The sequence below is a fragment of the Lithobates pipiens genome, unplaced genomic scaffold (assembly GCF_037356315.1).
Source record: "Lithobates pipiens isolate NorthernLeopardFrog02 unplaced genomic scaffold, aLitPip1_a1.2 Scaffold_18, whole genome shotgun sequence".
Taxonomy (NCBI): domain Eukaryota; kingdom Metazoa; phylum Chordata; class Amphibia; order Anura; family Ranidae; genus Lithobates; species Lithobates pipiens.
In genome coordinates, this window is record NW_027507758.1 from 435,409,802 (window position 1) to 435,437,473 (window position 27,672).

The window sequence follows — 27,672 nt, forward strand, 5'->3', positions numbered from 1 at the left end:
CTCGGGCTGGGAGCTAGCTTCCAGGTCCTCTGGCTCCCCAGCCATGATGGGGAAAGGAAGAGGATCTCCAGCTTCCTCGATCCCACCAACAGCCCCCTCTTATTTTTGGAAAAAAGGGCCTGGTGAGAGTTCCCGGGCTTCCCCTGCAGGGGGAGCTCTATCTACCAGGCTCACTTTGCTCTCCCATAAATTCCAAAATGGGGAAAATCTCCCCTCACTCAAGCTTCATGAAACAGTGAAGGTACCACCCCCACAAAATGTGTTGCACTGCCCCAGGGGGTATCAACCTCAACCACCGCTGCCTGGTAGTCCCGAGTGTCCCCATGGATGCAAATTACCCCAATAGTACTGGGGTGTAGTTTTGTGGGGTTCACACAATCACTCCTGACTAGGGTCACCACACTATCAGAGTCTAGCAAGGCTGTGAGTGGCTTCCCATTCACTGAAATAACACACATCTGTTTTTCAGTGCGACTCTGTGCAAACAGAGAAATACGTCTTTTCATAAAAGCATAATTACATTGCATAGGTTCATCATCTATAGGACAGTTTGCAGCAATATGCCCTAATCCATGGCAATGAAAACACCATATGTCCACTACCTCCAGTCCTCTTAACGGCCCCAAAGACCTTCCTGGCTTCTTTGGTCAGTCTCCAGGTCTAGGATCCACAGTCTTATCAGCTGTAATAACAGTCTTATCCACCTTCCCCATGCTTTTAAACTCCGGAACAGTCTTACCAGAACCACTGGGCGATCTTGCACCCCTAGAGACACCGAAGTGGGGCATAGTCTAGGTTCACCAAGTCTTCAGTAGCAATGTACCTCTCCACTAGGTCCACCAACTGGGTTGCAGTTTTGGAGTCCCCCTGTCCAACCCACTTCCTCAGAGCAGCGGGGAACGCATGCAGATACCGGTCCATTACCACACGCTCCACGATTTGAGGGCCCGTCAAGGTCTCCAGCTGCAACCACTTCTTGGTGAGGTGGACCAGGTCAAACATTTGCTGGAGTAGGGCCACTGATGCACATGCTGGGCCCGGACTGCCATGGTGACACCCAAGTGTATGAATATCTCTTTAGAGTCTCATAGTCCTGGGCCTTATCTGGTTCTAGATCAAAATAGGCCTTTTGGGGTTCTCCAGTTAGAAATAGGGCCAACAGACCCGCCCACTGCTCTTTTTGCCATTCCTCGCAGACAGTGACTCTCTCGAAAGTCGCAATGTATGCCTCAACATCATCCGCACGTGTCATCTTTTGCAGGTGGTAGGAGGCATGTACCATCTTTGATTCCACTGACACAGGAGGGGAGGACCCCTTTTTTCAGTTCCACCTGAGCCTCTGTGAACTGCTGCTTTATTTCCTGCTGGGCTGTTTGTTGTGCTGCAGCGGTCTCTGCGACTTGGCGGTTGGTTTCCCGCTGAGCTGTATTGGCCTGCAGCAGGGCCTTTGTCATTTCCTCCATTTTTAGAAATTGCCCGCTGAATCCACCACATGTGAGAGGTTAGCTCATGGGGATCACCTTTTCTGAATGACAGTCAGCAAACGGGCACTTTCTTAAAAATCTGACAGATGGCAGGTTTATTTACAGGAAGTTTGCAAAATAAAAATAAACAAAACAATAAATTTAAATCCTTGCCATCCAGCGCTAACTAAACAAGTAGTTTCCTCTCTATACAGTACGGGGCTGGTCCCCGTCACCCACAAAACATGCAGTAAAGCAAACCTTTTAGTCCAACACCAGAGCTGCTCTCACTCAGGTTCCTTCCTGAGTCTCAAAACCAGAGCACTGATGTGCTCTCTTCCTGGATATTTAAAGTCCAGCTGACTGTGGACTCCAGTGGATCCGAACATCCGGACCGGAACCCAGCCTGCCACAGAGGCTGGAAAAAACCGGACCAGATTCCGGTTTAGTCCGTTACAAATGCGAGGTGAAATGTACATTTAAATAAAAATGCATTTACACATTAAAAAATTTAGCCTTATAATCAGTAAAATGTTTATGCCCATGTTGAGAGTGAAAGTAGGCTTAAAGCAGAGCTCCATCCAAAAGGGGAAGCTCCGCTTGTCTGCCTCATCTAGCACCTTTTGGGGGGAGCAGGTACCTTGTTATGACAGCCATGGCAAACTGAGCCAGAAATCCCCTTTTTCCCCACAGCAGCCGGCCCATTCACAAAGCACTGGGTGCTGCATGCATGCTAGGTAGGAAACAGTTTGCCCTTTTTCAAGATGGTGGCTCCAACGCCCGATAGCCGATTGAAAATTCACTTTGGGTGAGGACACCACTGGATTTCTGGACAGGTAAGTCCTCTAACATTGAAATTCAGCAGCTAAGCAGCTGTATTTGTAGCTGCTGGCTTAGAAAAATAAAAATAAAAAAAACCCTGGAGCTCCTCTTTAACATGTTTATAACTTTGTGAAAATGTCAAAAATAATGCACAAAATCTTCACTTTCTACCCTTCTTTATTTTTTTTTTATTTTTATAAATTATTTAGTTTTACTTTGCAATACAAGGAAATGCAAACAGTTATACAACTTAGTACAGCAGAACAATCCTGGGAGGTATACAAAGTGCTCCATCTGAAAAAACAATATGTAGTCTCATAGAAATATTTCCACAACAGAAAAGACAAAGAGAATTGTCTATGCAAGAAAACCATTTAACAGCCTCTCTAACGAAGAGGTAGTATATAAAACGCCCATAGTTATCTTAACTTGAAACCCGGTCTCAAACGTATAATGTCCCCATTAGCTATCATGTGAGTCATAACAGTAGAAATGCCAGTTAGGCTCTAGCAAATAGGCTGAGCACCCAGACAGTCATGTGTTGGCACTTATTACTTTCTACATTTTTAATTTTAAAGTAAGGTACATTTTTCAATAGCATTATTCTACCCAGTGTTTTACACATGAGGCAAAGTAAAACAGTTGAAAAAGTTTTATTTTTCACATTCTGCTTTTATTCTAACATTGTCTTTCTCTGCCTGTTGCCTTCTTATTATAGGTTGCTTATGGGCCTACAATTTGCCTTTTTAGTTTGGTGGACTCCACACGTTAGCCATGAAGGAGGCTTTCCTATTTACTACTATGCTGCTATTCTGTTGAGCTATGCCTTACACCAGGTAACACTATCCGATAGTATTATTACTTATAATTTTATACCTTTAATGCTGTGATTTTTGTAATGACTGGAATAAGTTTAGTGCAGGGGGTCCCAGAATTTTCTAAGCAAAGGGCCAGTTCACTGCCTTTCATGGTTAAGGTGAGGCAGACTGTATGTAGCCAGCGGGAGTAGAAAATTACTCCGTCTGTGAGAGTGAAAAACACCTTGGGCTTGGTGTTCAGTATGCATTAAAAAAAATGTGCCAGGGTTGGTGGTTAGTGGGTGTTAAAAAAAAATAAAAAAATAATAATAATAATTAAAAAAATGTTACCTAGTGTTAGTATGCGTAGGAGGGAAGGGAGGGATAATGCCCTATTGTTGGTGTCAGTGGGAGGAATAGTGCCCCGTCATCGGTATTAGTGAGAGGAATAGTGACTCATTGATGTGTCAGTGGGAGGAATAGTGGCCCATCGTTGGTGTCAGTTGGTGGAATATTGCCCTATTGTTGGTCTCAGTGAGAGGAATAGTGCCCCATTGTTGGCATCCGTAGGGGGAATAGTGCCCCATTGTCAGTGGGGGTGAATAGTACCCAATTGTTGGTGTCAGTGGGGGGGGGGGGTAGTGCCCCATCGTTGGTGTCAGTGGGGTGAATAGTGCCCCATTGTTGGTGTCAGTGAGAGAGATGGTGCCTCTTTGTTGATGTCAACAGGTGTAATAGAAGTAGAACATCTGTGATGTATTGTACCTGGGCTATGAAATCTGAATAATTTTTTGGTTTTAACCTGTGTGTATGTGTCTTGACATTATTACACTGTGTGCTTGCTGCAGGCTGGGTGTGGTCAGGATACTCTAGACCTGGGGTAGGCAACTTCGGCACTCCAGCTGTGGTAAAACTACACATCCCTTCCTGCCTCTGCCTCTAGGAGTCATGCCTGTGATGGTCAGGGTCTTTCAATGTCTCGTGGGACTTGTAGTTTCACCACAGCTGTAGGGCCGAGGTTGCCTACCCCTGCTCTAGTCTAAAGTTACCAGTTTTTTAGAATTAAATCTGAAGTGTTTTGGCCAATTACTGCACATTGGGAAAGTCAGCATGATTGAGTGGTGTATTTCACGGACCACAAACATAGGTGGAAATACACTGGGAAGTAGGAAATTAAGTGGATACTATTGTACACAAGCTCCTTCTTAGAAGATTCCATGCGCTTATCTTTGTAATGTATTTCACAGACCACAATATGTGTTTTTATATTGTATGAAATAAATGGTTTTTATACAAACTGTATGATATAGGAAAATCATTTTTTTTTCTTTTTGCATGGTAAGTGTGCACATTGGAGTATATTTAAAGTCCCAAAATACTCTCTGTCCTTTTCCTACTATATCGGGATGATACCCTACTGTTCACATTTTAGATTTACTGTACTCTTTCCCACAAACATAAACTCCAAGCATACAACAGAAATATGGTTCATGCTCTTTGCAATTGAGAATGTGCTCGCAGATGATCCACTGCCATATTTCATTCTCCTTTAAACTGAATTTGTAGTTTTTAGAAGTGATCTCTCAAATGTGGCACCTCTAGCTCCTTCTTCAGCTGCTCATGTTCCTTATTTAGTGCTCAGTATAATACATATATTTCCTGATCCTAAAACGGAAACAAATAACAATTGCACGTTTCTAAACTTACCCCAATCTTAAAGTACTAGAGTTGTGAACATTTTCTGAGTGTAGAAATTGCAATAACACCCCATTCCTGTCCTACCTGTTCCCTCTCTACAAGACCATCCCAAATTGGACTGTGTATCATTTTGCTATTTACCCTACCACCTATCCAAATTAGCCAGTTACAGTGAGAGAAAAAAGTAATTGATCCCCTGCTGTTTTTGTACGTTTGCCCACTGACAAGGAAATTATCAGTCTATCATTTTAACGGTAGTTTTATTTTAACAGCTAAACAACAAAAATATCCAGAAAAATGCATTTCAAAAATGTTATTAATTGATTTTTAATGCGTGAAATTAGTATTTGGTCCCCAGCCTAAAGAGGTGCTCCTAAATTTAGCTTGTTACCTGTATAAAAGACACCTGTCCACAGAAGCAATTAATCCAATTCCAATCTTTCCACCATGACCAAGACCAAAGAGCTGTTCAAGGATGTCAGGGACAAGATTGGAGACCTACACAAGGCTGGAATGGGCTACCAAGCAGCTTGGTGAGAGGGTGACAACAGTTGGTGCTATTATTCACAAATGAAAGAAACGCAAAATAACTGTCAATCTCCCTCGGTCTGAGGCTCCATGCAAGATCTCACCTTGTGAAGGTTAAAAGATCAGGAAGACGGTAAGGTATCAGCCCAGAACTACATGGGAGAATCTCATCAATGATCTCCAGGCAGCTGGGACCATAGTTATCAAGAAAACAACTGGTGACACATTATGCTGTGAAGGACTGAAATCCTGCAGCGCCCGCAAGTTCACCCTGCTCAAAAAAGCACATGTACAGGCCCATCTGAAGTTTGCTAATTAACATCTGAATGATTCAGAGTGAAGTGTTTTGGTCAAGTGAGACCAAAATCAAGCTCTTTGGCATCAACTCAACTTGTCGTGTTTGGAGGAGGAGGAATGCTGCCTATGAACCCAAGAACACCTTCCCCACCATGAAACATGGAGGTGGAACGATTATGCTTTGGGGGGGGGGGGTTTCTGCTAAGGGGACAGGACAACTTTACTGCATCAAAGGGACGATGGATAGGGCCATGTACCGTAAAATCTTGGGTGAGAACCTCCTTCCCTCAGCCAGGGCATTTAAAATGGGTCGTGGATGGGTATTCCAGCATGACAATGACCCAAAACACATGGCCAAGGCAACAAAGGAGTGGCTCAAGAATAAGCACATTAAGGTCCTGAAGTGGCCTAGCCAGTCTCCAAACCTTAATCCCATTGAAAATACGTGGAGGGAGCTGAAGGTTTGAGTTGCCAAACGTTGGCCTTGAAAACTTAGAGAAGTTCAGCAAAAGCTCCTTTGGCTGGACTTCTCCAATGGATCACATGAGTGCAATTCATATTGTACTCCTGTCACCTGTTTTCAGCAGAGAGCGGGCTAAAACCTGTTCTCTGCTGACGTCACTGATTTCAGTCCAGGCACCGCGTCATCCCGACCAGAGAGTTTGGATCTGCCAGGTGCCTGGACTGACACCTGTCTCAGCCACTCTGCCCCCTCCACAGCTCAATGCACCAGTGAGCGAGGAAAGAGAGCAGAGACCTGTGACTGATCTACAGCTCTCTGCTCACGGAGCTCTGAAAACCAAGTGATCGGCGGTGCTCAATCGATTGGTTCTCAGTGCAGAGGCACCGTGGGACAGATGCAGCATCCACCTAGTTATGTATGATCGGGGGGGGGGGCGGAGCATGGCTGATAGTAGACTATTTTGCACCCTAGGCGAGGCCAGCTACTTAATTCAATAATTTTAGCACCAGAAGTCCTAGTGGAGGGATGGAGCCAGGTGGACAGGAGAGGGGGGTGCAACCAGGTGGGGGTAGGTTGGAGCAAGGTGGACAGGTGAGGGGCCGGGCAGCCAGGTGGGGGTAGGATGGAGCAAGGTGGACAGGATAGGGGGAAGCAGCCAGGTGGAGGGATGGAGCCAGGTGGGGGTTGGGTGGAGCCAGGTGGACAGGAGAAGGGGTTGCAGCCGGGTGGGGGGAGTATAGAGCCAGGTGGAGGGATGGAGCTAGTTGGACAGGAGAGAGGGTGCAGCCAGGTGAAGGGATGGAGCCAGGTGGACAGGGAATGGGGTGCAGCCAGGTGGGGGAGGATGGAGCCAGGTGAACAGGAGAGGGAGGTGTAGCCAGGTTGGGTGAGGATGGAGCCAGGTGGAGGGATGGAGCCAGGTGGACAGCAGAGCAGGGTGCAGCTAGGTGGAGGGGGTGGGAGGTGCAGCCAGGTGGGGGGAGGATGGAGCCAGGTGGACAGGAGGGGGTGGTGCAGCCAGGTGGAGGGAGGATGGAGCCAGATGGACAGGAGAGGGGGATGATGCAGCCAGATGGGGGGGGAGGATAGAGCCAGGTGGAGGGATGGGTCACACACCAGTGATGGGGTCTTGTTCTCCTATGGAAACCTTCATCCCTAGTGCCATCACCACCCACCACCACCTAAATTTTTTTTACCTTGGGGCACTGGCACTTTTTTCCAGCTCCGTTCACATGTCGGGCAGCGACAGTCTGTGTGTCAGCTCATGCAGGGGAGACCTCCAGCTCCTCCCCCATGACAGATCACCTGATCACTCGGTTCCAACCCGGGGCTCCGGCTTCCAGTCGCGGAGAGGCTGCGTAAGCAGGGCGTGCTGCAGGAGCAGCTGAGCTTTGGACTCTTCCAGGACAAGTGGCGCGATGTGTGTCCTATGGCTGTCTCTGTCCACGATGCCACCCACCCTGCTCCTCCAATGCCCTGCTGCCTAGTTTGCCTGCTCCTAAGATGTGTGCAAACCTGGTGGCCAACTACAAGAAACGTCTGACCTCTGTGATTGCCAACAAGGGTTTTGCCATCAAGTACGAAGTCCTGTTTTGTAAAGGGGTCAAACGCTTATTTCACTCATTAATAGGCAAATCAAGTTATTACTTTTTTGAAATGCGTTTTTTCTGGATATTTTTCTTGTTCTGTCTCTCACTGTTAAAATAAAGCTACCATTAAAATTCTAGACTGATCATTTCTTTGTCAGTGGGCAAACTTACAAAATCAGCAGGAGATCAAATACTTTTTCCTTCTCTGTAGGAATAGGCACACCTTTGCTAGTATTTTATTTTGGACATAGTAAGCGGTAATACAATTAACCCTAATGTGAGTCTACTGTAGTAAAAGAAGGCAAAGATATTGTTCAGATGCTATCCTTTCTGTGAGCATCATCTTGGTGGCTGTTTTGACCCACAAAGTCATGAGGCCTTGAGTATTAAATAAGTGCCATATATTATCTGGGGATTTCCGATTGTGATGGCTCCAGCAGTTTTTTCTTTTTTTTCCTTGGTAATGTTATTAGCAGTATATAGTAATTTTAAAGACCTAGTAATAAAGTATCTGATGAATAATTACCATATAACTGTCTGCTCTGTGGTCACTTTTTTTAGTGTACATTAATAGCTTGTAACATTTGATTTTTTTTTTATTTTTTTTTACCTTCCAGGTTACATTATATAGTATGTTTGTGGCAGTCATGGCTTTTAATGCCAAAGTGAGCGATCCTCTCATTGGAGGAACTTATATGACCCTGCTAAATACAGTGTCCAATCTTGGAGGCAATTGGCCTGCTACTGTAGCACTTTGGTTTGTGGATCATCTGACAAGTAAAGAGTGTGTTGGAGCAGAAGGACAGATCTGTGCTGATCATGACGCTGCTGAGGTACACTTATATGCCATGCTATTCTTGTACACTATAATGTTTCTGTATATACAGCATGTTCAGATAGCATGTTTTGCAGTTTGAATGCGACAGACATAATCTGATGCTTTCAATTGGCCGCAAGCAGATGGAATCAAAATTGCAAAATCCATAATTTTATATGGGCAATTTATTGTCTAGTTCGGCCAATTGAACTTGTGGGTGGTAGAATGCTTAGTTTCTGGCAGTTGTGTGTGATAATTTTTGTGATTCCCAGTGGATAGAAAGTATTTGAAGTTGCCTTTAGACCCCTTTCACACTGAGCCGCCTAGGGTGTCAGCGATAAAGCGGTGCTATTTTTAGCGTCGTTTTAGCAGCGCTATTTGGCCACTTGTGGGGCGGTTTTAACCCCCCGCTACCGGCTGAAAAGGGGTTAAATCTTTTCGCAAAACGCTGCCAGAGCAGCGGTTTTCTGGCAGTATCCCAGCGCTGCCCCATATATTTCAGTGGGGAGCAGCGGTGGAGGAGCGGTGAGTTCACTGCTCCAAAGAAGCTGCAGGCAGGACTTTTTGTGACGCCCTGCCAGCGCACTGCTCCAGTGTGAAAGTCCTCTGGCTGTAGCGCCTGAAAAACACCTGCAGTGTGAAAGGGGTCTAAAGCAGAACTAAAGGAATCAATACTCTCCTTTCCAAAAGTGCATTGCCTCCGCCAACATCTACCCCTATGTGCCAGTTTTCAGCTACCTTCATTGGCCAGGGCAAGATGATGTCACTCCTGCGTGTGTGCAGGACCTAGTTATTCTGATACACACGTATCAGGTCAGCCACTGTAAGCTGAACTATGCATGCACAGCTCAGTTTACATTCCGGGTATCGCTGTGAACAGGCAGCTAAGTGTAGTTTATTGCAGAAGAGACATCGCATGTCTGCTCTGCAACAAAAAGCCTGCCTGCCTGCTCAGAGTATGTAACCATGAAACTTTAGTTCTGCTTTAACTGATGAGCCGTGACAGACAGCTTTACTAGTGGAACCAGGGCCAAGCACAACTCTAATAGCTGATGTAGCTATGGGAAACGCACTAAATAGGCACTGTTTTATGTTTAAAAATACATCTTTTGAATTTTAGGAAAGCTACAGTGCCTTTTTAAAAGCACATGTGGATTAGTGTTTGAGAATCATTTTATGTGCAATAGGCATTAGACTGGCCGTTCATGGCTAAAATTTCAGCTGCTTCAACAGTAATCTGCCAAAATTTGAGCCGTGGGTGCCCCTTTTGGCACCCCCCAGCTTGACAAACTTCAACTGAAAAATATAAAGGCGCCAGATAGAAAACTGTTGACCGAACAGTGACTTCATCCTATCTGAATCAGTCACTGTTTGGGTATTCGGACAGTTGTGGTTGTCATGTATGCTTGGATACATTAGCTAGCAGTGCAGATTTCTCCATCAGCGTTTGTGTAGCGTGGATGGAAGAATCTATCAGTCTTTCTCAACCTTTTCAACACCGCAGAACCCTTGAAATAACTTTCTGGTCTCAGGGAACCCCTGCTAATTACTATATCTACAACTCATGATGCATTAGTGTGATGGTCAGTGGGAAGAATGCTCCTAAGCCCTGGTTCACACTGCCGCTAAATCAAAGCTGAATCCCAGCATCACTTTGGCACGACTTGCATGCAACTTCTTTAAATCCTTAGTTAAACCTGATTCTGCCTGGCTCCCCTCCCTTATGTAAACTGACTATGGTGTATCATGGCTGCCGAGCCCTGACACTGGCCATTTTGTGTGCCTCCTTCATCCGCAGCCTGCTGTCTCCTCTGTGCTCTCCCTCCCTGCCTGTCAGCTTGTGACAGTGGCCTTGCTGCTTAAATTACTTTCACATCTTCATACAATCCCCTCTGTGTTCTAATCCTGTGTCCCCCTGCGTGAGTGATTTATATAAAAAAAGGAAAAAAAAGCTTGCTATACCTCATTTCACAGCTCTTCTCAGCGATCACATGTTCAGCTGGCTCTCTCCTCTCCTCCCCTCTCCTCCTCCTCCTGAGTGACGCTGGGGGGTAATCTCGGCCCCGCCCGCTGCATCTGTCAGACAGGGAGAGGAGAAAGCCAGCCGATCATGTGATCGCTGAGAAGAGAAATGAGGTATAGCAAGCTTTTTTTTTTTTTTTTTTTTTTTTTTTTTTTTATTATTATTATTATAAATCACTCATGCAGGGGGACACAGGATTAGAACACAGAGGGGATGGTAAGAAGATGTGAAAGTGGCTTAAAGCAGAGTTCTGCCTGAAAATTTTTTTTTAAAAGACCGCGGCTACAAATACTGCAGCTGCTGACTTTTAAAATAAGGACACTTACCTGTCCAGGGCACTCGCGACGTCCATACCCATAGCCAACCTGTCCCTCGGCTTCGGGTGGAGGCGCAGACATCTTGCGGCTTCACAGCCTGGTTCCCTACTGCGCATGAATGAGTCGTACTGTGCTTTCTGAGAGGTCTCTGCTGTCTTCTGGGACCTGTGTGTCTCTCAGAAGACAGCGGGGTACAGAGGAGGGACCGGACATGGTGTAGATCGCTGCAGATACTGCAGCAATCTTTTGCCGGAAGTGGGAGCAAATACCTGGATTATACAGGTATCTGCTCCCCCTTCCCCCCTGAAAGGTGCCAAATGTGACACCGGAGGGAGGGGGGGGGGATCTGATAAGCGGAAGTTCCATTTCTGGGGAAAACTCCGCTTTGACAACCACTTTAACCACTTCCAGCCCAAGGATATCATATGACGTCTTTGACATTGAGTGAGGATATCTGAATTATACCTGCAGTTACAGGCATCGTTAAGATATCAACTTTTTTGGCTGGCGATTCTGAGCACCATAAGAACAATCATTGCGGCAGTTTAGCCACTTGATCGTTCTTACAGGTGACAACCCCCCGCAACCTTCCAGTGCTTCTGCGGGCTCGCCCATACGATCGGCGAGCCGGAAAACTAATTGGTTGCTGCTGCAAGTTGATCATAGAGATTTCTAGAGACCAGATGTTCCCCAGTCATCCCTATGACCCTCGGAGGCCCGGGGGTGATCTTAGGAAGACACACCCAGGTCGGTGGATGTAAATAAAGCCGGGGACTCGGCTGGAAAGGCCAAGGCAGGTTTTTTGGGGGGGGGGTTTGGTGTTTTTCCAGGCTTTCCAGCCTGAAAAAGACCTGTCATGCACCATTCCTATTACAAGGGATGTTTACATTCCTTCTATGAGGAATAAAAGTGATAAAAAAAAAAATATTTTTTTTAAAGAGAAAGTGTAAAAAAAATGGTAAAAAGCGTCTGTCCCTGCGTGCTCGCACACAGAAGCGAATGCATATGTCAGTTGCGTCCACATATGTAAACGGTTTTCAAATCACACATGTGAGGTATTGCCATGTGCGTTTAAAACCTGTTAAGACCTGTCATGCACCATTCCTATTACAAGGGATGTTTACATTCCTTCTATGCGGAATAAAAGTGATGTATTGCCATGTGCGTTTAAAACCTGTAAAAAGTTTTAAAGTGTCACCTATGGAGAATTTTAAGTATCGAAGTTTGGCGCCATTCCACATGTGTGCACAATTTTAAAGCGTGGCTTGCTAGACATCTATTTTCTCAGCTTAACATCATCTTTACAAAAAAATTGGGATAGTTTTATGTTGTTTTTTTTTATTCATGAAACTTTTGAAAAATTCCTGCGCAAATACCATGTGAAGTAAAAAGTTGCGACAATCACCATTTTATTCCCTAGAGCCCCTGCTAAAAAAACATATAATGTTTGAGTAATTTTCTAGCAAACCAATTGAAAGTGTCTGAGTGAAAACATGTGTTGTCAGAAGATCAGTTTCCTTTTCATTTTCTTGCATGTTCTATATTCATTATTGTTTGCTGTGGGTAAACCCAGACAGTTTTGCCTAAAGATAATTTATTAAACGAGGTTCATTTGGTTATTTTTTCACTAAGATATTTACATTTGCCTTTCATTTTTCTTCATGTTTCTTTCAGCTGTGTGTAAAACTTGGTGGCACATGTGTGACAACACTAGATGGTTATTATGTGGAGTCTGTTATATGTGTGGTCATTGGATTTTGCTGGTGGTTCTTTCTGGGACCCTCATTTAAGAAACTGCAGGACGAAAGGCAATCTTCATGGAAGTGCCAGCGGAGGAGCATTTATTATTAAAACTGGAAGAAAGAACTGAAAACTGGAAGGAAGAATTGAAATCGGTTCTACCCAAGAACAGTGCTACAATCAACTTTTATAGAAAACAAAATAAATCCTTGCTATACTGTTTATGGCAGCTTAGAAAGTTCTCAGTCACAGCTACATGGGTCGTCTGCAATGTGCTATCCATTAGCAAAGTACAAGTAAGCCAGAAAAAGAGCTTTTTTAGAGTCATTGAAACAGTGGCAATGCTGTTAAGTGACTAAAGTGTTCAAATCAACACTTGAGTAATAATGTTCCATTGTAAACAAAGAGGTTTGTTACATGGGTCAGTTGAACCCTTCTTTTTTTAGTTTGTCTCCTAATTTTAGGCACACACCTAGAGAAGAAGGTACACTCAGAGGCCTATTTATAATTAAAGCTGAACTTCAGGAATTCAGCCACTTTGTAAAATGTACTGGATTACTAGGGATTTGGTCCAATGAGGAGCATGCCACCTTATGCACTTATATCTTTATTTTACAATTTTTAGATTTTTACTGAGCGTCTGGGGCATAGTTATCACTATACTACCAATGCTGGACCTTCTGGTCCCTGCTCCTGAAGTCATATGCAGCTGCTGTGCCCACCCTCCTCTCCTCCTGCCCAATCAGAGTGCTTTGTATAATGTGAATCCACTGGCAAAATTAAAAAAACTTCTGGAAATGGATGGTATAGGGGAGGGCAGGCAGTGCTGATGCTGTATGAGAAAGCAGCATCTCTCCTGTCAAAACACCAGGAGCGTAATGATAGCTGTACTTCCAGCACTCAGCAAAATTGTTTGTTTTTAAAAAGAATAAAAGAAGTCCACAAGGTGGGTTGCACCTCATTGGACTTAACTCTTTGTAAGTCAGCAAATTTTAGCAAGCAACTGAAATTTTAGAGTTCAGCTTTAAGGGTGGTCCCCTCTCCGCACACCACAGGATATTGCCATAAATACTCCATACCACGCCTTGCATTCTATGTTTTATTTACAGCAAGCATAGTGCAGTACAGAGCCTTTAATGCCCTGCAGTTGTCCTCTGTTGTCTTATTACCTGCCTCATAAATCCTACAACCCCCTCATTCTCTCCCAGATTAGGGATGAAGGCGCATTTATACATGTACTTGATTTAAAGTTCAATTTACCCCTCTCTTTCGTTCAGATGTTCAAAGTCCTGAAGTTGTTCCCTGCAGTTGTGCTGCCACTCTCAACAGGTCAGGGGGAACCCAGGAGTAGCTGTAAAAGAAAACAAGGACAGAGGGTGCACCAGCCTTGCACATTACCTTTGCACCACAAAAATGTATTAAAAAGTAATATGGTGTACTCACAAACTAGTGATAAAATCGGACAGATATTGCAAAGTCCTTCATTGGCCTCATCCAGCAAGATTTACTGGCCAGTAGACTTGGGTGGGATGAAAAAGTCCAAAGTAGGCTTACTAGTGTTGCAAAGGTAATGCGCAAGGCTGGTGCACCCTCTGTCCTTGTTTTCTTTTATGAGAAGAGTGCTGTCGGATGATCTTGAGCACTCTTTCTTATTCATTATAATTTATGGCATTCTGTTTGCTTTAAACTTCCAAAGCAAGCACTGTGCTGAGCACATTTATAAAGTAGAGGTTTATAATTGTGCCAAAGGTACTTTATTATAAAGGCATTGTTATGGCTGCAGTTAGGCCATACATCTAGTTTATAACTGGGCCCCCAAAAGCTCATTCACACTTTTTAGTTCTGGAACGTCGCATTAACACATGCATGTTAAGAGGTGGTGCTTAAACTCGGCACACTAGAATGGAGCAGAAAACCAATCTGACTCACTTTTTGCAACACTGTGCAGCCTAAAGCCTGGTAGTGCATTTCACATAGATGCTCAGTCTGGATCTGTCTGTTCTTTAGACAGATCCAGACTGAATCATAATGTGCTGTATGTGTATGGGCGGGCGGATGTAAATGGACTTATGAAAAAAAAAAATAGAAAAGGTCTGTATCTTTTACTGTTTTTGTTGACATATGCGGATGTCATCCACTTTAGGTCTCTTCTGTTTGTTTTTAGGCAAGAAACATATTTCTTGTTTATACTCATGTAATTTATGATAAGTTACTTCAACAACTAAACAAAGGTAAATGCAGGGCCCCATGCACACTGGTGCATGGAGCTGTGATGTTTGGTTGAAGGCAGAGAGGACACAGGTCTCCTATCCAGCTCCTCTGCCAGTAGCCTGTTAAACTCAATCAGAGGCTGACAGCTCCTGCAGCTGGAAAGGGCACCTAGTGATACAATTATTTAGGGCAGTTTGCGCCCGCACGAATGGCTGCAATGCAAGAAGCTTACACTCTGAGCATTTTCCCCTGGGTGTATACAGCCCTACAAAAATTGTACCACAAGGTGCCTTATCCAGCTGCAGCAGCTGTCAGCCTCTCAAACAGTTTGATAGGCTGCCAGCAGTGGGACTGGATGGGACACCTGTGCCCTTCACCCCCAGGTAAACCCCAGAGCCCCATGCACTGGGTTTAAACTCTCAGTATGCATAGGGCCTAAAAACAGATGTAAAGTGAATCAGTATTAGCAAAAAATGTGACTGAACTAAAAATGCCCGTGTGAAAGGACTCTTATGCTCCATTCACACAGACTTTCCCGCCAGGTCCGCCTGTCATTCTTTTTAGGCAGATCTGATCAGAAGCTTCTTGCAGGTCTATGGATAGGCGACTAAATAGACTTGCATCCGTTACATCCACCTACCTCCGACTCCATTCAAGTCCAGGAAAAAAAAAAAAACTGAAAAGGAGGACTACATCCTTTTTACGATGTTCTGAACCAAATGTGACAGATTAGAGGTAGCCTCACACAAGTCTGTTAACATCGGGAAACCCATAGAACCTACATGGGTCCACCACATTCCACTGTCCTGATTTCGACCAAAAAATTGAAAATGCGCAAAATTAACAAAAGTGACATCTGTCCCTTTCTGCTCTGATTAAGCAGAGGATCTGCTCACGGATCGCCTGATGAACAGAGCAGAGTGTGCCCACATGATAAGACCTCTTAGACATTTTAGTGTTGCGTATAATGAGATTTTGTAATGTGTAGCAACCAGATAGCAGCTGTTAGTAATGTACCTGAATTACAAAAAGGCTGATATCTGACAGCTGTTTACACTTTTATTAAAAATGGGCAGCCTTCCATTCCTGAAATCATGGAAGTGAAAAACTCCTTTTGAAGAGGTTTCCCAATTTACCACTAAAAATGGAAAATATTTCTTGCAAGAGTATTTTATAGAATTATAAAGGCTTACTTAAAGGGATTGTAAAGTGATTTTTTTTTTTTTTTTTTTTCTTTTTAAAATAACAAACGTGATACTTACCTCCACTGTGCAGCTTGTTTTTCACAGAGTGGCCCTGAACCTGCTCTTCTGGGGTCCCTCGGCGGCTGTCTCTGCTTCCTCCCGCAGGTGCTTATGTTCATGCGAGCTCCCTTGCATGGTGAGAAGCATCCGCGGGCGCGCTCCCGTGATACAGCCGGTGGCTATAGCCTCCGCATCAGTGGATGTGATTGACATCAGCGCGAGCCAATGGCTGCGCTGCTTTCCATCCATCCACTCCAGCCAATCAGCGGTCAGGCTGAACGGTGGAAAGGACGACGGGGGCGAGCGCAGGATTTTCGAGGGGTCAGGTAAGTAAAACGGGGGGGTTGGGGGAGCAGGCAATGTCAGATGTTTTTTCACCTTAATGCATAGAATGCATTAAGGTGAAAAAACATTTACCTTTACAACCCCTTTAAGGCTGCTAGAGTAACAAATTAGAATTACAGATACACTGTAAAATATTTAAACATTTTTTCAGAGATCTGTGAGATGCTGTTGGTATCAAACACTTCTGGGTGTCCTGTAGCAACATAGTAGTCAGCGGGACTAACCACAGCACTCAGTGGGGAACCAGTTATCTGACGCACCTGGAAGTGTTGGATACCAACAGCGCCCATGGCTTTTCAAGGAAGCAAAGTTTTTACTCACTGGTAAGTATTGGGGCCAATTGACACTGCATCAGGAGTGATTCACCGCTACAGACGATCTGCATTGCCGGCTGCGCCAGGGGGCAGCTTGGTGCACAATTTATCGTACTGCTCCCTTTTTATTTTTTTTGTTTTGTATACAGAATACTTTATTAATCCTAAAGGGAAATTGGGAAATTGTTATGACACAGACACACTTAACAGACAACACAGGATCACAATAGATTGAGCAAGATGCAAAAATAATAAAATTACCAATAACAGCCATTAGCACCAAATAACAAAATTAAAGCTACACTACAAATAAAACATCCATACAATTAAAATACAACATAAATAACACATTAAAATAACAGGCAAACTACCAAATACAATTAATACACCCATTTCTCTAACGCCAACCCAGATAATAACCAACACAATACCAACATACTACAAACTCCTGATCATAAACAACCAGAATATAAGCTTTGTTGGAAGTGTACAAAACATATACTTCATTCACTGCCTTTATTTATAAAGATCAATAAATTGTTTGAAATTATTCATTCTACTGAAGGAAAATAATCTGAAAGGACCCTTTCACACAAGCAGACCGTTCTGGTCCGCCTGCCAGTTTTTCAGGCGGACCCAATAAGACCCTCGCATTGCAGTGTGATTCGGCACGATGCACTGCACTAAAAAGCAGCACGTCTGTCCCCGTACATAGTGTGAATTGGATCTTAAGCATCCTATTTTACAGAACACCTGACATTTTAATTTTGTTACTATAGTGGCAGGGTTGCTTCAGGAATAAAATGTTGCTATTTTTAAAAAAAATATTTAAAAAATACACCTTTTCACATACATATATATATATGATACACCTTAGTGCCGGTTCACATTGGGGCGGCTTTAAAATCGCCTGACTCTGAAGCCGCCCCACACAGTGTGACCTGCAAACAACTTCTTTAATAGAAGTCAATGCAAGCTACTCCCAAGTCGCCCCCAAGTAGTACAGGAACCTTTTTCTAAATCGGAACGACTTGAGTCGCTCCCGTTAGAACGGTTCCATTGCTCCGCATGTAGCGCGACTTGTCAAGTCGCCTGACAGGTCGCCCCCAGTGTGAACCGACCCTTAAAGTCTGCCTTTTGGACCAGTTTGCTGAATACAGCCTTTAGGTCTCATTCACACCTGTGAATGTGTTTAACAGTTGCGGAGTAATGCATATAATTTTTACTTATTGACATGCATTGTCCTAACGTAGCAAATTCACCTTGAATGTCAGCACACCTCAATGCTTGAAAATATGTACCTTCATTATTTATGGCAGCGCAGCACACTACATCAGCCTTAGCAAGCAAAAGGAAGCAGTTTTCCAGGTTGTATCAGATATTGCATATTCTAGTGATAAATTCATTTTATATTTTTATTTGTTTCTTAAAATTGAGCTGTGATCTTGATCAGAAAAATTATGAAATCCTTTATCAATGCATAATCTTCTTTTCTTTTTTTTTCTTTTTCTTTTTTATAGTTCGTTTAAACTATATTTTGGTGTTGCACCACAACTGTAGTGCATTCTAGGCCTTATAATTATAATTATATATCTGCACTGAATAGATGAAAATATCAGACTTAAAAATAGAAGGTAAACATGTGACATGCTGTTCTTTGCAGTCATGTGACATTTTCAATGTAGGCAAACATTAGATCCTCGTTCGAAAAATACCCACAGATAAATGTGATCTACTTGAATAAAAAAACAGGGAAAATGTAGCTTAAACACACATATATACATATATATATATATATATATATATATATATATATACACATGTAATGGTGCACTGTTAAAAAAGTAAGAATGCCCTTTGCCTGTGAAGCTGCTATTGCCAACTTTAGCAGAGATGGCTTTTGGAAGGTAAATTGCCTAAATGTACACCAGTCTCTGACATTGACGCAGTTAATTTATTTTTTACCACTTCTCTATGAGAAATTCCTTTAGTTGCAAAACGTTTGTGGTTTCCTTGCATGGGCTGTGCCTTTGAAATCCTGCCACAATATTTTAATGTGGTTTAGCCATAACCTACCATTTCATCTTTTTGAGACATTACTTGGTGTTCTTCAGATAGTTATGTTGAAATATCCATTTGTGGTTCAACTTAAACTTGACTGATGGCCTCACATTCTCCCCTTAAAGAGTAACTCCACTTTCCTCTCCTTTTCAATCTGCAGCACTGTCATTTTTTGTAAAATAAAATGCAATATGGGTACATGGAAGCGCTCTGTACACAGATGGTATGCAGAACACCCGCCCCCCCCCCCAGATATGTCATTTCCTTCTTGCAGAAGTCTGCACTAAGATGCAAAGATTTTGAGCATCTCCTGTAAAAAAAATCTTAATTTTTGGTGAGGTCACATCTAAAGGGATGCAGACCCTGACCGTTTCCTGTAAAGGTCCCTGCAGGTGCACAAGCTGATTGATAATTCTAAAACCACACCTATAAAGATTCACTTTTCACACAGACAAACGGCTATTCCTTCAGAATATCAAAAGGTAAGAATCTGCAATGTTTGTTAAAATCCTTGCAATGTACATAGATCACCCAGAGAGGAATATTGTTTTCTCAACAAAAGTGGAGTTACTCTTAAAGGACACTTTGATGTGATTCAGAATGTATAGCTTGCAAGCTGCCATGGTCCTAAAGCAACAAAGCAACCCCAAACTATAACATTTGCACCACCATGCTTCACATTGGGTATGAGGTTTTCTAATGAAATGCTGTCTTTCATTTTCACTTTATTTTTGATTTATCATTCTATAAATGATGGTTCTAGAAGGCTTGGTCTTTGCTTCTATCTTCAATTGCATACTGTAATTTTGGTCTAATGTTCTCTTTCAATAGCAAAGGCTTTTTCCTGGCACACCTCCCATGCAGGCTTAAGTGTTAATAAACCTAAAAAATAAAATATAATAATTTATCCCTTTCAATACTTAAAGCCTAAGTTCACCTTTGTTCGCCTCCTTTTTTTTTTTTTCCTCTTAATTCCAGCTCATGTATGTACCAATATAGCATTAATGTACTTTTTTTGCAAAAATAAAACTGCTTTCCATTTATTATACACATGTGAGTAAGCCTGTGTAGAAATAATGGAAAGCTCTTTTATTTTTGCAAAAGGAAGTACATTAATGCTATATTGGTACATAGGGGAGCTGGAATTTAGGGGGGGGGGGGGGGGGGGGGGAGTGAACAAAGACTAACTTGGCTTTGGCTTTCAAACTCTGTTTTCCACATATATATCTAATACCTGGTGAATTCTGCCAATATCTTTTTTCTGGTTGAAAACTGACCACATTAAGCACGGAAGCCTATTCTAGATGGAGTGAGTGGTCTGTTTGCATGCTGTCCACTCCACAACGTGCCTGTATCTTCTATAGACAGTTTTTAGCCACAACCCCCCTGCTCGTCCCCCCTCTCTTCATTGGTAATGGTTTCAGTCCCCAGCCTTGCTGTTAATCTGCACACGTCTGCAGGGGAAAGTGGAAGTGACGCAATGTGCTGGGCTACTGGCTTGAGTTCCGCTGTCTTTGAAACGCTTTCTCAGCATTTGTCACTTCCAGAAGTGGAGTAACACCCACTGGCCACTTCGTGATTCGAACAGTGATCACGTGACCTTGATTAAAAAGTTTTAAAAAAAGGTGTATAAAAAAAAGTTTTTTTTTATCTGCAGTCTTCTGCTCTCTGCATTCCTTCAAAAGGGCAGATCATAGTAAAAATCTTTCTTTATCAGTAGAAGAACTGTGTTGTGAATAGACAAGCTGAGCTCTCCCTGTGTCAGGAAAATGTCTCAGAAGTGCTGATAACAGAGGAATGAAGCCCCAGAGAGAAAGAACACTTAGAGCTTTGGAGAGGGATAAGTAAAATCTACAGATATATGTGCTTTGCTAAGGATTCCATGATTGAGGTTTACAACCACTTTGGTTTTGAAGTGGTGGTAAGTAGGAAGGGGGGGGGGGGGGGTGAGTACTTTTCCCACATGACACAACTGCATTTTCCTTCATTTAGATTAGGAGAATGAATAAGCCATAACAATTTTATGTGTAATTTATTCAAGTATATCACCTATTTGTAGGCACTGTTTAAATTGGAATCTAATGTTTCTCTATTCAAAAATACTGTATTAAAGTCAATCATTTCTATAGCGTGTGCTTAGTTTTTGAAATGCTGTTATCTAGTGTACTTACAAGGGGAAGGATCCTTCTGGTGCTTTTCATTTTCTTTAGAAAGCAGCTGCAGAGCAAAAAAAAAAGCCTGTCCACTGCCAGCATTCTGTAGTAGAGGAACTAAAAAGAAAGAGAGCACACGGGAGGGTGCAAACCCCTAGTAGTGCATTACCATAGATGTATTGTAATAAAAACATAAAAAGGTATCAAATGAATACTTGCAAAGGTAGAAGATAAATGAACATGATAAACACTAGGCACAGCCCAGAGCGGGAATTGTGTGAACTGACGTGCAATGCCTCAATGCCCGACTTACTGGCGCGTATTGGGAGTGTTACTCCCTTCCTCACACAAACTATATATACCCCATATTGTACGGTCAAATGGCAATCACAATAAGCACAAACATGGGCATGAGACTCAAAACACCACAAATAGAGCCATTTGTGTGGCCCACTAGATGCACAAAGGTAGCTGAGAAAAATGTAAATCAGATGGCATAGCTTATATAGTGATGTAATGATGTATAATGGCTGAATCGTTGAAAGCAGTGCCCACAAGCCTGCTTTATAAAGGAGGAACTCTGTTCTATGTGTGGAAGCAGTAGTCTTTCTGCTGAAGTCAGACATGCCCCCTGCTGAGCCAGTCAACTCTGCAATTGGCAAAACTCCTGCTCCATGCCGATTGGAAAGTTCTAGCTCAGATTTAGCAGAAAGAATGTGGGACTGCTGTAGAGAGACAACTGCTTCCACACAGAGAGCAAGGTTCTCCTACAGAATGCTGGAAGGAGACTGGAATTTACACCCTGGCTGTGGCTGCATTCTTAAAGAGGGATTCCACCTACAAAAAAAATATTAAAAGCCAGCAGCTATAAATACTACAGCTGCTGACTTTTAAGAAATGGACACTCACCTGTCCCGGGTTCCAGCGATGCCGATCGATCGCTCGGCTCTCGGCTGCTGCCGCCACCATTCTAGGTGAGGGAATCAGGAAGTGAAGTGAATCGGCTTCACTTCCCGGTTCCCTACTGCGCATGCGCGAGTCGCGCAGCGCAATAGGAATTGTCCGCGCTGTCTCTGAGACCCGTGTGTGTCCCAGCAGACAGCGCGGCAGGACAGGAAATGGCGTAGACTCCCACGGGAGTCTATGCCCGGAAGTGGGTGTAAATACCTGTCTTTGACAGGTATCTCCACCCCCCCTCCCCCCCTGAAAGGTACCAATTGTGACACCGGAGGGGAGGAGGGTTCCGATCAGTGGAGGTTCCACTTTAAGAAAACAAAAGTACAATATTGAATATTGGTTTATATGCATCTGTACTTAGCTATTTTAGATGGTTTTAAAGTGTTACTAAACCCACAACAGTAAAATCAGTCTGTATATGCAGTAAAGCATGCTTGTTTTCCTTTCTGTGGAACCTAAGGGGTACAGAGCCTTGGGGGCACTCTGCACATGCTCAGTGTGGTGTGTATTGCTAGATTTTTTTGTTTTTGTTTTGTTTTTTGAGAGTGGGAGTGCATGTGATTGGCAAAGGGCCAATCAGCAGTGTCCTAACAGAGGGTCAAGAGTTATGCAACCTCAGTCAGAGGAGAGTGAAAACTCCCACAAGCTTTAACCATTGCTCTGCCTGACACTGATATAAGTCACAAGTCTGCTATATACTGCTGATAAGAAAAGGTATTGAGCCGTTTATATTTACTAAAACTATTGCATTTCCATGTTCTGTGTACTGTGGGAGAGCAGATATAGTAAATGCAGGGTCCTGGGTTTAGTGACACTTTAAGTTCCTTTAGTAAAAATTGTCCCATTTTATTTTATTTTTTGCAACATTTCAAACAATAGGGCCTGTCAGACTAAATTTCATGGGCTGCCTCCTTTTGTTGCCAAAGCGACAGGCTTGCAAGTTAGAGATGGAACATTTGAAAAATGCCTTTAGCGTGTTCAAACTTCCCAATTTCCTGCTAATCATCATTATGTCTCCTACACAGAGATGTGGACTGTAACACATTGTTTGCCATAAATTCTGTTAAATATTGTATGTATAATGTGAATGCACTCTGTAAATACAATACACAATTATGTATTATTAAAGTACAACTAACTGCCCTTGTACACACGGTCGGAGATTCAGTCGGAATGTGTCCGATCGGAGCGTTTCGTCAGATATTCCGACTGTGTGTGGTCTGCATCGGACTGTTTCCGTCTGAATATCTGTCGGACCAACTTTTCCAACTTGCCGGAAATATTTTTCCACAAAATGCTCCGATTGGACATACTCCGATCATGTGCAGAGAATTCCGATCGGACAAAGTGCCACGCATGCTCAGATCAAATTCCTACACCAAAGCTATTGACTACTAGCGTGAACGTAGTCCCGTCGTAACGAAATAACGTCATCACGTCTGATTTTCCAACAACTTTGTCCGACCGTGTGTATACAACAGTGATGGACAAAATCCGACGGATTTGGTTGTCGGAATCTCCGACCGTGTGTACAAGGGCTTACTCTATCCAAAATGAGGAAGGAAAATTAAGTTTTGCATATAGTTCTACTTTAAGAATGGCCATGCTGGTAGCACTGCAGCCTCCTAGTACCATGTTAAATCTGATGGTGTCTGTGACTTGTTACACTGAGCAGATCTCTAAACTGTTGTCATATTGACAGCTGCTGATAATTAAAGTATTTAAGCATATGGAGGTAGATTGTTCTTATCACTGTTGTACTTTTCATATTTCTATGTCAATCTTCATTCTTACATTTCACTTTGTACAGATGTTTTACTCCATTTCCGTGTATTGTTACGGGCTGGGACCAGGTACTTCAAAGGTTATTTTAATATCATTTTGTGCTTTTCTATGCTTTTAAATCTTTGTAAACACAAAATCGCTATCTTCTAACAGGAAGCAGTATATAATTTTATTGGTTTGAAATGATTTTTAATTATGATACATTTTCTATAAACAAGAATCATTAGTTACATGGTCTATTTTCCTAAAGTGATTGATTGTAAATCAAAATTATAAGAAGGTGAATATTTGTTCATTAAACTTCTATTAAAGAAAAAAACAAAACATTGGGTAGCCTTGGGTCCTTTGTCTTCTGTGTTAGCAGGTTTTCTTTATCGTTTATCAAAATGTATCACCATAATGTTTGGTTTCAGGTGCCAAAAACATGCATTGCATGAGATGTAACCAACAAGTACAGATGAATATACAGTGGTGAAATGAATTATTTGCCCCCCCCCCCTGCAGATTTTGTAAGTTTGCCCACTTACAAAGCAATGATGGGTCTATCATTTTTGTCATAGGTATATTTTAAATGATAGAGACAGACTATCAACTAATAATCCAGAAAAAGAACATGATACAAATGTTAAAAATTGAGTTGCAGTTCAGCGAGTAGAATAAGTATTTCATCTCCAAGCAAAACATGACTTGGTACTTAGGACATTTCTTGTAGCTGGTTATCAGGTTTGCAATCTCAGGAGGGATTTTGGTCAACTCTTCTTTACAGATCTTCTCTAAATCCTTAAGGTTTCTTGGCTGTCGCTTGGCAACTCGAAGTTTCAGCTCCCTCCATACATTTTCTATAGCTTTAAAGCGGCGTTCCGACTAAAAAAATAAATAGATTAAAAGTCAGCAGCTACAAATGCTGCAGATGCTGGCTTTTTTTTTTTTAATCTTTATTTAAAGAATGTGGTTTGTACAATATGACATTATAACACATATGTCCACCTAAGAAATTCGGTTTTAGACAATAGGAACAATTCGTCAAAAAAGTAATATAATGTAGAAAAAACAATCATGGTTCCATCACATACTTATAGTAAATCAGGAGTCAATGATCTAAAATATCCATAACAGATATATTTTGTAGCTAAGCCTGGTCAGCAGCAGGAACCTCCAATCCCAAAATAGGGAAAGTTTCATTGGACCTATGTAGGCTAATGATTGAGAGCATTAAGGAGAGGGAAAGACAACCTGAGAGTTAAAGTAAGCTTGTCCCTTATTGGCAGGTATCGAACCGTTGTCGTTTAGGGGACTAAACTTGGACAATGAACCTTTTATAGTATGTAGCTATCTGTACTGGTTTTGTGGGAGCAGTGCCAGAGGTTTACCGCAAACCAAGGGAATTTTCTCTTTTAGGGGAAAGCAGAATGGGTGATGCCTAAGGTGTCGGTAGGGGGATTAAAGAAAAAGAGTATAGAAAAAGGTGGTAGAGGGTAAGTAAGAGGGGAGGGGGGGGATAACGGACTCCGGTAGGGTCGGCGGCCCCAGACTTCAAACCCATCCAAGACAGGTTATTCAAATGTAGGCCTTGTATTCGGCAGAGAATCAGAACAGATCCCAGTGTGTCCAGCGAGTGTTGTGTTCCTCCTCTCTTTCCCCTAGGACAGCTGTGAGTTGCTCCATCCGCTGAATATCGCACACCCTAGCAAACCACTGTGATACCACAGGTGGAGATTGTTGCTTCCATACACTGGGAATGCACGCCCTTGCCGCGGTCAGGAGATGGTTCAGTAAGGATTTGCGGTATCGCTTACATGACATTGGGAATAGGTTTAAGAGTACTGCTGCCGGGTTGTCCTGAAGGGAGACATCCGTGATCTTGTAAATGATCTGCAGTACCTGCCTCCAGAAAAGGGTCAGTTCTGGGCATTCCCAGAAAATGTGAAGTAACGTGCCAGTTTGGGAGCCACATCTCCAACATAGAGGGCTATGTAATCTGAATATTGATGCTAGTACAGATGGATTCCTGTACCATCGCGTCAAAATCTTGTAGGTGTTCTCTTGGTATTTGCTACACAAGGATGACTTATGTGCGCAGATGCTGCCTTTTAATAACCGGACACTTACCTGTGATGTGGGGGAACTAGTCTCCCCCTCCTCTCTACAGCGCCGGCATTGTAACTGTGAGCGCCCAGCTGTGACTTCACAGCCGGGCACGCACTGCATATGCGCCATGCTGTGACTGGCCGGGCTATCATCTGGGACCTGTGACATGTCCCAGATGGTTGCCGAGAGGGAGGGGGGGAAGAGGTGAATTTACTTCCGGGAGGAAGTGGGAACTGGAACCCTCTAGAAAGGAGGGTTTCTGCTCCCCCCCCCCACAAAAAAATATGACATGCCAAATGTGGCATGTCAGGGGTTCATCTACCCTTAAAGCTGAAGTTCAATTTTTGGGTGGAACTCCGCTTTAAGGCCTGGAGACTGGCTAGGCAACGTTTTGAGTACAGTGTGCCCAAAAATGTCCCCAGATCAGCCCCAATTCCTGTACCTTCACACCTCAGATCACTATACCCCCTGCAAATCTGTCCCCTCACTGTACTACCCTGCAAATTTGCCCCACCTCTGTACCCCCTGCTTATTTGTTCCACCACTGTAACTCCCTGCACATCTGCCCCACCACTCCTATCACCCTGCTCTTCTGTCCCACCAATGTAACCCCCCCTGCTCATCTGCCCCACCACTCCCTGCACATCTGCTCCACCGCTGTACTCTCATGCTCTGCTGTCTCACCGCTGAACCACCTTCTCACCTGTCCTAACACTGAACCCATCTGCCCCAGCACTGTAATCCCCTTTCTCAACTGCCCCACCACTGTTCCCCCTGCTCCAGTGGGGGGAGGGGGCGTTTTTTACCCCCCCCCCTTGCCCCCGTAAGCCGCTTCCACCCTGGCAATAAAGGACTCCGGGATCGCCGACAGAGTGTCCATAGGCACTGCAGGTGCAGGGGAACCAGTTGCAATAACAGGGATGTCTGGGGAAGAAGCTTCTGATGCCATGCCGACCACTAGGGACCTAAGGCAAGCCACACAAAATGCTCACCCTCCTAACTGCCACAGACTGAGGGGCCCCCTGCAGGACTCACCACCCTGACCCAGGTACTGTGCTGTGCTGCTACCATCCGCTCTCCACTGTGCCAGCCACGAGGTGTTCTGTGTAAGTTTCGCTCTGTTCCAGAATGAACCAGCTGCCCAGTGCTTGGGTAAAACAAACTGAGGCTACTAGAAAATGGCCGCCGGCCGTCTCAGCAAGAAATGTCTGAGAGCGCCGGGAAAAAGGGAGAGAGGAGGGGGAAAGTGAAAGGCAAGGGAAGAGGACCCTCCTCCTTTTTTAGCACGGACTTGGGACCGGCCACAGTACAGTTAACAAAAATATTGTATACTGAAAATTATTCCCTCTCTTTCTTCCTTGCCATGTTTGTCCATTATCTTCTATGCTTGATCGTGCACCATTAGACGGGACCACTAGTCCAAGGCCTCTGATTTTGATGGCTCAGCCGCTACGTTCATCTGGCAGATGCTGTGCACAATTGCAATAATGTGATAATACATGGGTGAAATTCCCACGTTATCAGTGAATAAATCATTTATAGAAGTAAATTAGTCGCTGTAATCATCTATAGTGTATAGAAATGTGGAAGTGAGGTGACGTTGTACTGCTAATACTGATAGAAATATATACAGATAAAAGCATAATTACATCCAGTGATAATTTACCAATTCAATATACGTCAATTAAAAGAAAACAAATTCTTTCAGTAAGTGAATATGCATATACATACAATAATACATTCATAATCCTCTAAGAATTAAAACATGTTCCATAATTCTTCAAAATACAAATAAACATATGATATCAATGTCTGGTGTCTTTACTGATCATCTCCTGTGCTAAAAGAACATCTTCAGTGTGCTATGGGTTCTCTCCACTAGGGGCACTGCAATCATCCGTGGCGCTCCTCCCACTGCCCATTTGCAGGCAGAAGTTTCCGGAGCATGCGTGGTACGACC

General features: G+C 43.4%; 1 protein-coding gene across 1 annotated transcript in view; it reads left to right on the forward strand.

Annotated features, from left to right (window-relative positions):
* SLC33A1 (solute carrier family 33 member 1) overlaps positions 1 to 16,002 on the forward strand; it is a 45,993-nt gene extending 29,991 nt beyond the window's left edge. Inside the window, exons 5-7 of the mRNA XM_077488111.1 lie at positions 3,004 to 3,121; positions 8,275 to 8,490; positions 12,489 to 16,002. Of these exons, the coding sequence (XP_077344237.1) occupies positions 3,004 to 3,121; positions 8,275 to 8,490; positions 12,489 to 12,665 (511 nt within the window). The 3' untranslated portion in view covers positions 12,666 to 16,002. The remainder of the gene's footprint in view (positions 1 to 3,003; positions 3,122 to 8,274; positions 8,491 to 12,488) is intronic.
* The last annotated feature ends 11,670 nt before the right edge of the window (positions 16,003 to 27,672 follow it).